The sequence below is a fragment of the Tauraco erythrolophus genome, chromosome 6, assembly GCF_009769465.1.
Source record: "Tauraco erythrolophus isolate bTauEry1 chromosome 6, bTauEry1.pri, whole genome shotgun sequence".
NCBI lineage: Eukaryota > Metazoa > Chordata > Aves > Musophagiformes > Musophagidae > Tauraco > Tauraco erythrolophus.
Window position 1 is genome coordinate 36,224,740 of NC_141470.1, and position 14,932 is coordinate 36,239,671.

Below are 14,932 nucleotides of genomic sequence, written 5' to 3' on the forward strand. Positions count from 1 at the left end.
TGATCCTTGAGGTCTCTGGTATCAACCTGGTATTCTGTGATTCTATGATTGAAGACTCGGGTAGGCCAGAAAATAACTTCTGCTCTATGAAATAGCTGTTACGATGGTGTCTTTCAGCTACAAACTCTTATCATTTCAGCTGCAACAGAGGATGAAAATGGATGCTAATGGGTAGGAATTATTTTTTTTAATCAAGAGTGCAGATAGCCTCAATTACCAAGGAGAATACAGTCTGTCTTCCAACTACTAGTAATTATCTGCAGGCTTTTAAAATTGTGCTTCTCTGTTAAGTATCATTCATTTTAAATTGTGTGTGTTTCTACTTTTTTCCTCAATAAACAAGCCAGGGAAAATGAGCTAACCAGTAATTTAGTCAAATTGTCCAGTCAGTTGTATACTGTTAGACAGTATAGATCTCACATATCCACTATACTACAATATGGTACAGCAGCTAATTTCTTTTGTAAGTTTTGTCTTAATATCTTGAGTGAACAACTGGAAAATTATTAGATACAGAAAAAATAATTTTGCATAAGCGCAATGTTGTTGGACCATGTCTGTGTTGTGTTCTGGTCTGGTAACATTTTGTACAGATATGAGGGTGAAGGCAGGAGGGAGTAAGACTCTGAATAGCACAGGAGGATGTCAGGTCCAGAATGGGAGGTAGAAAGTTGCTCCTGTCTGCTGTCGATGCTGGAGCTGCTTACAGCCCAGGCCACATGCTGGAGTTGCTCTAAAAGACCTGAGTTTTTCCACAGCCTCACAAGGGCAAAGCTGTCAAGTCTCCTTCTGGATCTGACCTTGGCATCTTGCATAGAGAGGACAGAGGTCCTGCAGGTTTCTCCTGGAAGAACCTAGTAGGGACTGGGGCTGGCCCTGTAATTGAAGCAAAGTTGAGCCACATCTGTGATGTGAAAAGTCGTGTCTTAGTGACCACATCTCCTTGACAGCAGCCACATGCCTGAATATGAATTGCAGGTGCATGTGGGTGAAGTCAGACAAAAAGGAGCATCTGAAAAGACGTGACTGGACGTACATAGCAAGGTTACCAACAGAAGTGGCTACAGGCTCTGTACAAAGAGCTACTGGCAGATAGGATTGTTACTTAAAAACAAATCTTAAATGTACTTGCTACCTGTGTTAAGACTGATGTTTACAATTAGATTCAGCGGTCAAGGGAGCTCAAGTAAACTGCTATGTTGCTTGACATCACCTTGCATAAGAAGTAGTACTATTGCATCCCCTCAGTTGTTTTATGATGCATGTGTTCAAAATGGCCCTTTTCTGAGTTCTTTATAAAACAAAGGGTCAAAAGGTGTTCCTCTTGTACCATGAATGATGAAAAGCAGACAGATTGGCTGTTCAGAAAAATCACCTGTTTTGCTTGCATCCCAGACCTTGTAGTGTTTCAGTTAACAACATCAGATTTGCTCTCTGAAGGTGACTGGCACAAAGCCTGGTGTAAGAAAGGCCAGATGGATCGCTAGATGTGATACTTGGTTGGCAAAGAAGATGTAGGATCCAGTACTTCTGCTAATGATTTAATGTGTCCTGGTGATGTCGACACCAATATTTTTAACTCTTCTATATCTATTTCTTTTTTTTATTTCTATTTCTATTTCCTTCCTCTATACAAGAGGTAAAAACATTGGTCCCCTTGTCATGGGGGTCTCTCATGAGGGTCATGTAAAGTCCTTGGGTTTAAACATTTTTGGTTATATTTTTCATAGATTTCTAGGTTGGAAAAGACCTTAGAGATCATCCAGTCCAACTGCCCCTAATCTCCCATTAAACCATATCCTTAAGTAGTTCATCCACCCTTTTCTTAAACACATTCAGGGATGGGGACTCAACCACCTCCCTGGGCAGCCTATTCCAGTGGCTAACAACCCTTTCAGAGAAGAAATTCTTTCTAACATCCAACCTGAACCTCCCCTGACTAAGCTTATACCCATTTCCTCTTGTCCTATCACCCATCACTAATGTAAAGAGCCCTTCCTCCACCTCCCCACCATCCCTTCTCAAGTACTTGTAGGCCGGAATCAGGTCTCCCCTCAGCCTCCTCTTCTCTAGGCTAAACAGCCCCAACTCCCTCAGCCACTCCCCATAAGTTTTATTTTCCAGCCCCTTGACCAGTTTAGTCGCCCTTCTCTGGACTCGCTCCAGGAGCTCAATATCTCTCTGAAAGCGAGGGGCCCAAAATTGGACACAATATTCTAGGTGCGGCCTCACCAGTGCTGAGTACAAAAGTATTACTTTTGCAATAAGTGAAACAAGCTGGTCCCTTAGGCACTGTGATTTAAAAAGTTAATAATTTTGAAAAGATTTATATTCCTATTATGCTTAGAGTAGTAAATCTGGACATTCTTTTTTCAGGTTTTTAATTTCCTAGCTTAGGTTTCGAAGGTAATGCTATAGATTTGTCATATTTTCTTGAAGTGGGAACAATCCAAGGTTCTGAAGTTTCAGGCACAATATTCTTTAAACTTTTTTCCTTCCAAGGATCTTGAAGAGTTTCAGGTTCTTTGAGGACATCCGTTTTAAAATAGAGGCAAGAAATTCAGACAAGTCAAGTGTACTTCAGAAAAATAAGCGGTTTTGGTTATTTTCTTGATTGACTGAAATGATCGTGGTGGTTGTTGAAGGACTGTAGTTTATTGAAAGGGAGAAAATTATTGTCCCTGCTCAGAAACTCTGTCCATTTAATGGGACAGTAAGTACAAAAAATGAGGTGGGAAAAAGTGGCAGTGAGTATGAAGAACAAGAGAGTTATCAGTGCAGCGCTTTCTTATCTCCTTTCAGATGGGTATATCTGAAAGAAATACAAGTGGGTATCTAAGACCTTTAGCGTGATGCAGTTACTTTATAATCTGTCTACAGACGATAAATTTATCAAATACTAAGCACAACATCAAAAAAAGTCACAAATGGAATTATATTAACAATCAACCATGATTTTGACATTACAAATACCATCATATCACAGAAGTTTTGCTTGCTATAAGCACAATTTTAAATTTCTTCATATACGTTTTCTAACTTTACTCCATCTTTACAACAGTCTTCACAACAAGTCACAGTAGCTGCTGCCAGTGGATTGTGTAGGAAGGTGTTGGCCTCGGACTAGTCCTAGGCGGTACCGCAACAAAACTCAGCAACGACTTACCTGTTCCTGCAAGAAAATCTTATGTTCATTTCCTGGGACTAAGCTGCTATGAACTAACTCCTTTCCTAAAATCTTTTCTACCTTGTAACTATACACTTGCTTGGGAATAGAAGCCATGTAGAAAAAGTATCACACTCTAAATTAAAGGGCTTCCAAAATAATTTACATCTATGCTGAAATGCTCTGCAGGTAACTACGCTATACTGGGCAAATTCATGCTTGATGTAGTTCAGTTGAGCTGAGCTTGGCGACCAGAGCACCACGCTGATAAATCTCCTACATAATTATACTTCTAAATCAATACTTATGATCTAAGTAGGAACATGTGAATGAGAATTCTAAGAACAGGAGTGAAATACGTTATCTTAAAATTAATGAGATTACCTGTTTTATGAAGGAAAAACTAGGTTCGTTGTACAGCAAACCTTGTTCCAAGGTTCTCTTGCAGCAGACACTTCGTCTTGGATATAAAACATTTGCTTGCACATGTGCCCAAACTGAAAATGAAAGAAATATGTTAGAAAAACAAATTAAGTTATTGCCCACTGTTTTTAGCTGGAGTGCAGTTGTTATTTTATCACTGAATTTTTAAGTTGGTAGCTAGAATGTTAAAAAAGGTTGCCTTTGGTTTCTATTTGTTTTATGGGTTTTTCTATCTATAAAGGCAATTGTGTCAGTCTGATGACTATACTTTTTTTAAACTAAAATATACAAGAATTATAACGAATTACAAGAATTTGTCCCTGCTTGAGCAGGCGTTTGATTCTGATGATCTTCCAGAGGTCCCTTCCAGCCTCAATCATTCTGTGATTCTGTGATATGTTATGAAACAAGTTATGTGTTTCTTGAAGCTAGGTAAGCCAACATGTATCCTGATACATCCCTGTTCCCTCTGGAGATGAATAAGTAAACAACATACGTTTTAACATAATAAGGATATTTGGTAGCTACCTATCATGGATTGCCAAAAATGTTTCCAGTGAACTGCCTTTTGAGTGAAGTGTGTATTTTAACATAATGAGTTCTGTGGATAGCAGATTCCTCGAAATGCCTCAGAAAATAATAGAAAATAAAAGAGTTTGAAGGTTGGGAATGTAACCATTCTGGTGTTTCAGCAGAAGTTTTTCCTGTTCATCATGTTGACAGAACCTGTGACTTTTCAGTTAATTGTTTTTAATGGCAGGTTTTAATGGCTAAAGCCCAATTTCTAAGCTTTTTCATTGCTTCCTGCTTTGTTTTTTTTTATAAAGAGGGCTCCTAGCTCCTTCCCTGTGACACTGCACCGAGCGTGGGTGTGGTACACAGAGGATCTCTGCTGGGAAGGACAGCTGGATCTCCAGAACCCTGCTCTGGATGAGAGGGAAATCAGCAAGCAGATGAAGGCAAGCTGTGAGGAGGAGGATTTTGCTAGAGAGTGGACTTTATTTTGATTCAATTACACGCTGATTAATGTTAACAAAAATGTAAGATGAATATCATACCCCGCTAATGGATTAGGTTCCATGAGTTAATTGACAAACAGCAATATTTCTTCTTTTTTTTTTGATGACTGCATGGCAAATGCATTTGTTTTGGATAACAGTCTCTGGTTTCCATGGGGATTGTCCTTCTGCTTGTTAAGGTACTATTAAGGATCTTTCACAGTATTTGAATTATTGCTAAGAGCTATTATTTCAAAACTATCTATCCCAGCTGTTGATGCCTGCATCAACGCATTGTGTCTGGCAGTGAAATCCGAGGAGAGTACAACTTGGAAGAGGAGCAAGAACATTTTTTGCTGCTTTGAATCAAGACTACTGCACTCTGGTAACATGTCAAGCTCAGAGAATGTTACTTGTTGCAGATACAGTGAACCTGAAACACTATAAAGACTTAAAGGATGTTGTCTGGCCAGAACGCTGTGTTGGACCATTCTTGTATTTACTTTCTCAGTGTACTTCTGTGCAACTTCATGTACTGTATGGCTGCTTATCTGTGATATTTCTAAATTAAAGAAAAAATAGGAGGTGACTGGAAACAACCATCCTTTCAAACTAAATACAGTGGAACTGGTATATAGTACTTGGAGATTTTACAGAATATTGATACTTATAATATAAGAGGATAAAATGAACCCTTTTTGACCTTGTTTGGCAAACTTTATACATATGTTTGTTTCTAATGTGAAAAGAGCTGCTTCTCATGCAGTAGTTACCTTTAGTATTTCCTATTTCTCTTTTTTACCTGGAGAAATTTTCAAAGGCACAGACAAGCTGGATGCTTACCACCTGCTCATTCAGTCTCTGCGCTGACAGGGTTGTTGACTAACGTCAGATGTAGTAAGGGTTTTATGTAGACATAGCTCATTCTCCTAAAAGACTAAAGATACGCTTTTCCTTTTCAAATGAAAAACATTTTCTCTTTTTCTTTTAGTGGTGGAATTCTGTGCAACCAGTATGGGATAAGCTTTGTCACGTGTGATTGTTTGTGACACTCATGTCCCAAGCAGTATTGACTTATAGGAAACAGCAAGTTGCTACATTTTCAAGCTGCTTGTTCACTCTGACTTTCCCTAGATGCCTCCCAGCTAACCAGTACAATTCCAGGTAATTTATGTAATTTGAATCCAAGGTTATGTAGCCCTAGACCAGTTTCCAGCAGAGACACCCCAAAAACTAACCCATGGTAGAAAATGGCAGCTTTGCCCACTGTGACGATGTGCATCAGCCTAGTGCAGTTGTAAGCCAAGCAGAATACTGGTGAGAGGCTGGTGGCCAGTGCCTCTCACGGGTTCAACAGTGAATGACTAATACATACAGAACAGCAAAGTGCTTCTAGACATTGGGAAAAGATTCAAAGCGCAATTGCTATAATGCTTGTTGAATTATCTTGTTGCCTGGAAGGTTGTTATCCTCTTCCATGGAAAGGAGTTGCTGGGGAAAGGTGAGGAGTGATGGAATAGGAAATGCATGCAGTTTTGCTCCGAAACTTCTTAATAGTTGGTGCTGTGCAAAGTTTCTAGTGTAATTTTTTCTCTGAGTGGGTGCCTTTGAGATGCATGAAGGGAAATACTTGATTTGAAGGCATCAGCAGAAAGATCTACCAGTCTCTATGAAGCTGATGTGGTTCATCAGAGCAGCTTAGTAATATACAAGTTACTTTTAGTTCCAAGCAGAAAAAGAATGTTTCCCTGAGGGATATTCGCTCACCAATTTTCTAGTGTCCCAAGTGGACCCTTCTGTCTACTTATCCTTTTTTCCCCTTTCAGGCTCTGACTTTATTTTGTCTGTCTAAAGAGTTCTTCGTCATCTTAGGACCAGTATTTCTTTTAATGCTTTATTCTTTCCACTTCTGTTTAGGATCAGGCAGCACCAGAGCTAATTTCATTTCCTTGTGACTCTCTGATGTATAAATGAGAATATGACATAATTTGTAGAAGTAATTCAACAGTTGAGAGTCTGGGGTCTTGAATGGTGCTCCTGTGTAGGACCCTGAAGAATAGTTCAGGAGTTCTCTAGCAGCTACTGAAGTATTAATGAAAAACCCTCTAATTTATTTTATTTTTCCATTCTTCATTTATATTCATTCTAACAGAGTTGAAACTTGCTTTGGAAGTAATGTTATAAAATCAATGCAATTCAAACTAGATGAAAGATTTAAATTAAAAAACCCCACAAAACTCACAACAAAAACCCCAAGCATCTCCCATACTCCAAGACATTGCAATAATATATTATTGCTATATGAGAAGTATTTATTTAATAACTGCAGAGATATTTTGAAAGCAAGTCATTTTGATTGAATATCTCCTAGCAACTTAGGAAGCTTTAAATACAATTGGTTGAATACTGCCTGTGGAATATATTGTCAAGCCCAAAGCACCTGCCAAAACCAGATGATGACTCCATTCTTTAAAACGCATCAGATAGTAAATACATAACTCAGTATTTTGTCAGCTACCAAAAAGGAATTTGCATAAGATATGACACAATATATAGAAAATTGAATTCCAAATGACATTCAAGTACAGCAGACTTAAATAGTATGTCTGCTTCTATTGAAACGGTGCACTGTTTTATCAAGAAGCTAAGCTTGACTTTCTGGTATTTCTTAGTACTTGCTGTTTGGTATACATATTGGCCGTGTGAACAGGAATATGATCTTGCTGGAATTTTATGTGGGCAACCATAGGAATACTACTTGGCAAATAAAAGCTTGGGATTTTTTTATTGGTTAAAGGAAAAATCAAGCCAAAGGATGGCAGTGTCAACAGAAAGAAACGTGGAGGACTGCAGCTGCTTTTTTTACTTCTCAATCAGCAGCTTAAGATGATCTTTCCTCTCATTGTGTAGATTTGTAGGTACCCTACAAAAACACTAACAAATCTGACTGCCTCATAACTCAATTACACTTCAACTCAAAAGAGCTTCTAGTAAGTGTCAACGATGTATAGTATCTACAACATGCTGTTGTAGATACAGTCTGCAGTAAGAACAACTTAACTGTTCTTGGAGGCAGGAAGCTAAACTCTACCTTTCATGCTGTCCAGCTGCAGCAGAGTAAATGGAGTTGTCAAGCCGTATTTTTATGCTGGTAGCTATGCTTTGATTGATCTGGTGGTATGGCACACTGTGTCTCCAGGAGAAATAAAATAAAGAGGAATCACATTTTATTAAGATGATACCGGCCTTTACCATGTAGTTACTGCTTGTGCAAAACAAGTAGCTCACACACGAGCTATGCACTGAGCACAGCTGCGTGATTTGGCCAACACCGAGAAATTTGCTAGTTCACTAATACCTGTCATTCAGGACATTTTTTGCTTGGTGCAAGTGAATTGGATAACAAAGAATGATTGCAGTATTTCTTCGGTATGAAAATTTGAACATAGTTTAATCAGTCTCATGCACTGAGCTATTACATTTTAGTTTTGTCTTGGATTTGCTGTCTGGTAAGATGATTTAATGACTTTTTATTGCTTAGTGTCTTACGGAAAGCGAGATATTTAACAAACTCCATTAGAATTGATTAACTGTGGGATAGTATCATCAAGAGATGTATGCTCCACGAAAGATTTTTCTCCATTAAAACTACTATGAAGAATTACTAGGGGCAATTGTATAAAGTATGTTTGCTTTCATTTTTTGTCAGATCATTTCATAAAAGGGTGAATGCTTTCTGAAAATAACTCGTAATGTCTCGTAAGTTTACAAAGAATGCTTGTGAATCTCCCAAGAAAACTGCATGGTTTTGTGCTGTTTTTATGATGTATATGTGACAAACATTTAGATGAAACATTAGGCACCTTTCAGTTTCAATTGGATAACTTGCTTAGAAACATATAGTCTGCATGTATCTTTAAAAATGTGTGCTTCTAACTTGCTCTTATTGCCTTGCCCATTCATCTGCTGCCTTCCAGTTTTAACACACTTGGAACATTTGTATTTCCTGTTGCTGTCAGTGAGCCTCCAAATGCTCTGTCTGAAGATGGCACTAAAATGCTCAAGGGTTAGGTGCTGGAGCCTGAGCCAAAACGGAGTCTGTGCAGGCATGGGTGGAAAGCCGAGACCAGGTTACGTGATGTAGAATGTGTGTACTCCGCTCAGCTGTGCCAGCAGAGCCCCTCCTGCCTCCTTAGCTCTGCACTAGAACATCTCCATCTGCTTGGGTGCCACAGAAAGCATCTGCCACAGTGATCAGCACAAGAGTTTACTGCCTCTTGTGTGTCACCTACCCTGGGAGGGTAAAACCAGAGCCAAGAAGATGGGGAGCAGGGAAGCCTGAACGGTCTGTCTGCCTCTCAACACCCTCTCCCTCCCTAAGATCACTCACCTCTGCCCATATGGACGCAGGGGAAGGGGACTTCTTAGTCTGAGCAGACCAAGGCAGAACAAGAAGGAGCTAGTGCTGAGACAATGTGTGGTGTAGTTCCATGTATGTCGGGTCTGTGGAGCTGAATGCACTCCAGGCAGTTTGCAGCAAGTGGTTAAGTACAGATGTGTGATTTTTCACTGCCAGCCACTATGGGCTGATCTGCCTTTGGGTGTCCTGTGTGCATAAAATGCACTTTGGGCAAGTAAGCATTTCTGTGGTCATATAGTGAGTGTCTGCATTTCCTTCACCTATAATATTGTCTTTAACTTGTATTAACTGGAAGTGGCAAAAGCTTTGGGAATTATGGATGTTTTATGGCTTGCAAGGTAAGACTTTAATATTAAATTCATCTTCATTTTTGCACAGTTCTAGTAAGCCTTTTTTTCCCAGTAGCACTCTTTTTTTAAAAAAAAAAAGTTATTTTTTAAAAAAAGCAAACATCTTGCTAAAGAGAGGTTTTTAAAGGAGAAATAAAATCCTATATTCTGAATGTGAGTTTTCTGGCATCTTGGTATGCATTAGAAGGGGTCCAGAGCTGCATGCAGTAAGAATAGATTGCTTCATTTACTCTTGTGCTGTTGCTGTGTGAATTAGAATCACAGGGAAATGCATGATGGAAAATTTGTTTCTATGATATGATATTTCTGTCTGAGATCTGGTTAGAGTAAGATACAATGATAAGTGAAAAATAGTCTTAGCTAATGCTGGTTTCTCTCTGTACTTCTGCTTCACTGCCATCCACTCACTCTATTTGAAACAAATGAGCAGGGCTTGAATATCCAAAACAGTGGCTTGCATTCTTTGTGTACTTTTGTGAAGTTATGGGCATCAAGTCTTTTTTTTTTTAACCTATCTCGTTTATTTAATTACATGTTATTATGTATATATAGAATCTCTTGGGAAAAAAAAGAGACAAATTTCTTCTGGATGTGGCTTCACACAGGCCTGTCTGTGCCATTGAAGTGGCCAGTGGAAAGAAAAGCAAGCTGCTATGATCCGCTTACACACAAACAGATTAAACCCATATTTTTTTATTTATATTTTAATTATATTTATATTTACTTACAGTGTATTTTTGTATTTAAAAATAATTATGCACTAGTTATTAAAATATGAGCAATTCAGCAAATTTCTATATTTGAATACTCAGGAGGGCTCATTTAATGCAGGAGTCAACATAAGCATCTAAAAACATGGTTTGGATATCCTACTTAGGCATTTGCTTCTGAAATGCCCTAATTTGTTCGTTACTAGAAGCTGGGAGGAGATAGCTGGGGAGTAATTGTTTTCAGTAATCTGATTTATAAAGCCACTAGCCATTGCAGACTTTTTAGTTTGTGCAGGGTGGTGGTGCAAATCAGTGATTCCTGGCAAACTCGAAACAAGTATTTTTATTTGCAATACTAAGGAATATGCAGATCTGTTGAAATTACCGTTGTTGGGCTTTGGGGCTGGTGGTATGTTTGTTTGTTTGGGCTTTTTTTTTTTGCTTTGCTTTGTTTATCCTTCCTGTCTCTACTCACAGGTAACATCATGGTGCTGTGGTCAACTTGCAGAACATCAGTACTTAAATCTGTAACAAACCGATTCATTAAGAATTTGGCCTGCTCGGGGATCTGTGCCAGCCTAGTCTGTGTGCCTTTTGACATCGCTCTTAGTGCCAGTCCACACTGCTGCTGGTGGATCTATACGATGCTCTTCTGCAGAATTGCCAAGTTTCTACACAAAGTCTTCTGCTCAGTGACCATCCTTAGTTTTCCAGCCATTGCTCTTGACAGGTAAGAGAGCAAATTTGCCAGGATCCTTGATTTTTCTTTCTTCTTTCTCCCTTCGAAACCCTTTTCTCCCTTTCATACTGGTCTTGCTGTTGTTCCAGTGCTTTGCTCACAGTGTACAGCTTCTTTCTAGAACATATTGGGATAAATATTCTTCTCTGTAACATTGAAAACCTTTATTTTTCAGTTTACTGAACATTTATAAAGAACTTTGAGTCTACAGATTTGTCTTCAGAGAAGTTTTTATTCTTTCTTTCTTCCTGTTAATAATTCTTGTTCACTAATGGAACTTGAAAACAGACAACTTCAGACTATAGACAAGGTGCACATTTTTAACTGTGGAAGTTGAAAGCCATTGCCTGTTAGAAGAATTTACCAATGCTTCAGGTGGATTCTCCATCGATTTCAAATGTAGATTTTTTTTTTTTTAAACCCAAACAATATTAATACAACTAGAATTAATTCAGAGAGGTTTTGTATGTAGAAGATCAGTCTAAAAGAAAAGTGGCCCTTTGGACTGTCTTAAGTTTTTGGATTCTGTTGATTTTGCTTATTATTATTAGCAGTCATTGATCCCACCTAAATGAACAGCTCTATCATCTTAACAGTGACTGTAAGTTAGATATTTTTAAGGAAGCATAGATACTGGTTTAATGCAGGTTACTTTACTAAACCAGTGGACTTATACATGTTAGATAAAATTATTATTAGTCTGTTATAGTGTATCACCACAGAATACATTAGCTCTACAAAACCAGACTATATACCTAATAAAGTGGTATGTCTCTAATGTTAATGTCTTGCTAAATGCAGTATCACTATCTGTAATGCACACCAGCATTGCCACTGGAACAGCATATCATTTGCCCTTCATCAGTAAGACTTGTGATCTTACTCACAAAAAGCACAAACTGCTGCTGCCTATAATGAGAAGTGTAAAAGGATAGGTCTCTCATGAACATTCTGTGAGCTTAGAAGTCCACAGTAGTAAGCAAACAATGAATCAGTGCCTGAAATTTGAAGTGCGTGTCAGAGATGCGCCTTTTTTTTTTTTTTTAGTGCACACAGAATGTTCAGTGTTTGACTGCTCTTTTGCTCAGGGCCTTGCCAACCAGAGCTTCTGTAAAACAAAACCCCCGTGTACTTCCAGTGGATGAGTACATGTAATTTGTGACCAACAGCTTTTTCGCAATACCCAGAGGAAAAAATCTATCATAAAGCAGCTTTTCAAATTAATATGAGTCTGGCCTTTCAATGCAACATGTCTATGCCTCCATAATGTTTTCTGAAATTTTGTGCTGTGTGCAATATAGTGTCTAGTTTATGAGTAAGTAAATGATGAAATCTTCAAAATAGTGTTCATACACGTCAGCCAAAGTGATATAGTCCCAATTATTGAAAGAATTGTTCACCACCAATAATATGATCCTGAAGTTTGAATATTCATTCAGTTTAATTCAATTTTTTCTACAGACAGATCTGCAAAGGCAGACCTTTGGAGTTTTTTTTTCTCTCACAAGCAGGTAGTCAGCTGGCAAACCAATTAGGGATTTGGGGCATTATGCTCAGACAGCTCCTGAGAGGCTTCTCATAAGCATTATGCTCATTATAAACGTCACCATTTCCAATGTATCAGTTGTAATTTTTTTTCTTTTTTTCTTTTCTTTTTTGACAGGTACTACTCTGTTTTATACCCTCTGGAAAGAAAAATATCTGATGCAAAATCCCGAGACCTGGTTATCTATATCTGGGCCCATGCAATAGTGGCCAGCATTCCAGCATTTGTTGTGACCAATGTGTCTGATATTTATGCCATGTCCACCTGTTCTGAATCTTGGAGTTACTCCCTTGGCCACCTGATATACGTCATCATCTATAACATCACCACTGTGATTGTACCAGTGGCTGTGGTATTTCTCTTCATGATTCTTATTCGCAGGGCACTGAGTGCCAGCCAGAAGAAAAAAGTCATCATAGCTGCCTTAAGGACTCCTCAGAATACAATTTCTATCCCTTATGCCTCCCAACGAGAAGCTGAGCTTCATGCCATGCTGCTTTCCATGGTTATGGTATTTATTTTCTGCAGCGTCCCCTATGTGACTTTGGTGATTTATCGCACCATACTCAATATTTCAGATATTTCAGTCTTCTTGCTCCTCACTGCCATTTGGTTGCCCAAAGTCTCTTTGCTGGCCAATCCTTTGTTATTTTTAACTGTTAACAAATCAGTACGGAAGTGCTTAGTGGCGACAATAATACAGCTGCACCGAAGGTATAGCAGGAGAAACATTGTCAGCTCGGGTGGTGTTGCAGATGCTAATCTGGAGACCAGTGTCCGTTCGGGGAGCCAGCTTCTGGAGATGTTTCATATTGGGCAACAGCAAATCTTCAAGCCAACGGAAGATGAAGAGAATGAGACAAAATCCATTGGCTCTGGTGACTTTAAACAGAAAGAAATTCCTACTGCCAGTTTAGAAGTAGGAGAGACTTTGGTTCACAAATTTATACCACAGATGATTGCAGACTCTGCAGCTCAGGTGGCACCAGCTGTGCCCACAGAAGCTGATATGGTAAATGACAAATATTCCATGCAGTTTGGTTTTGGACCCTTTGAGCTGCCTCCACAGTGGCTCTCAGAAAACCGAAACAGTAAGAAGCGACTCTTGCCTCCTTTGGGGAATACCCCTGAAGAACTAATCCAGACGAAACAGCCTAAGTGTAAAGCAGAAAGAAAAATCAGCAGGAACAATAAAGTCAGTATCTTTCCCAAGGTGGATTCTTAGTAAGAGAAGGAGCTTTACGTGACAGAGAAAGGTCACCTTCTATTATATGTGTGATCCCATGGATCTTTGTTATGCTGAAATTTGTTACAGGCTGATTTTTTTGTGCCAAATGTAACTTAAACATACAAACAGAAGGGAAACATATATACAAGTATTCCTTGTTGATTTGTTTCCATGAAAATAATATATCAAAAGATGGTGATTCTTAGTTTTGTCTGTGAAATCCCTACAATGATACCTGCCTGATTAACTTTTAACAAGTACATACGGCTTTGGGAACACTTTGTATGGCTGCAGTATGGAAATATGGCAGTCAGTTTGCTGGGAGACCTCATGTTCTATTAAAATGGACTGGATATCAAAGTAACTTAATAGGAAAGGTTGTAGGGAGCAGAAGACAGATGCAAAATGAGTAAGTCCTAACCTCCTGTAAATGGACACAGCAAGGTTCTGCACATTTCATTAATGAATTAAGATGGACTATCAAGTAGATCTATTTTCTGTTAAGCCCATTTCTTAAATCAGTGTTAAAAATAAAACTTGCTGGACTTTTTGCAAAAATTAGTTGCCAAGTATCTGCCAAACATCTAACTTAAACCACTATTTTTTGGCTTAAAACTTCAGCAAAGCCAAGGATACACAAATCATCATGTGTGTCAAACTTGAGAAAGACCTTTTTTAAAAAAAAAAAATGTTCTTGTAGCTTTAAGTAAAAACTGGATTGGAGACCATGCAGGACAAATCCTGACTCCAGTAAACAAGTATGTACGTGCCAAGGGCATAAATAGAACACTTTGATCCTGTGATAAAGGGCATATACAAATGTCCCAATAGTGTAATGTATGTATTGCGTAAGTAACCAAGGGGTCAACCTTAAAAGACTCATCTGCTGATGCACTCTGCTGTTTTCTTATGGGAAAGCTAGCAAATGAAAGAAATGGGTCAGAAATGCTGGAAGCCTTGTGCTGAACCGCAGAGTGAGGAAGTTGGTAACAGACCCTCAAAAGGCAAAGTTTGTTAACGCCATTGCTCTACGGTTGTCAGAGGTAGGGAGGTTTTCCTTCTACCTCCACAGACAGAGATACCAACCACCCTACTTCACCTGTCTCACAGACTAGACCAACCCATGTATGAACATGAGACTTTCAAATCTGGTGCCTAATTCCTGAATGAATCGGAATCGTGCCATCCCTGATATCAGCACACCAGCCTTTCTATGAGAGTTCAGGCACTGTAGTGCAGCTTGCCCCCTTGCATCATCACAGGCATATTGTCTCGTTTATACTGAGTGTGAATTTTAAACTGTATCGGTCTGTTAGATGACCTGAAACTATTGTAATCAGGCATTTTAATCC

The 14,932-nt window shown here is 38.8% G+C and overlaps 1 protein-coding gene across 2 annotated transcripts in view; it reads left to right on the top strand.

Moving 5' to 3' along the window:
• The window catches only part of GPR176 (G protein-coupled receptor 176), a 46,258-nt gene extending 32,681 nt beyond the window's left edge, over window positions 1–13,577 (top strand). For both annotated transcript variants that reach the window (XM_086613867.1, XM_086613868.1), the window contains 2 exons: window positions 10,545–10,797; window positions 12,470–13,577. In XM_086613867.1, coding sequence (XP_086469993.1) covers window positions 10,545–10,797; window positions 12,470–13,577 — 1,361 coding nt within the window. The remainder of the gene's footprint in view (window positions 1–10,544; window positions 10,798–12,469) is intronic.
• The last annotated feature ends 1,355 nt before the right edge of the window (window positions 13,578–14,932 follow it).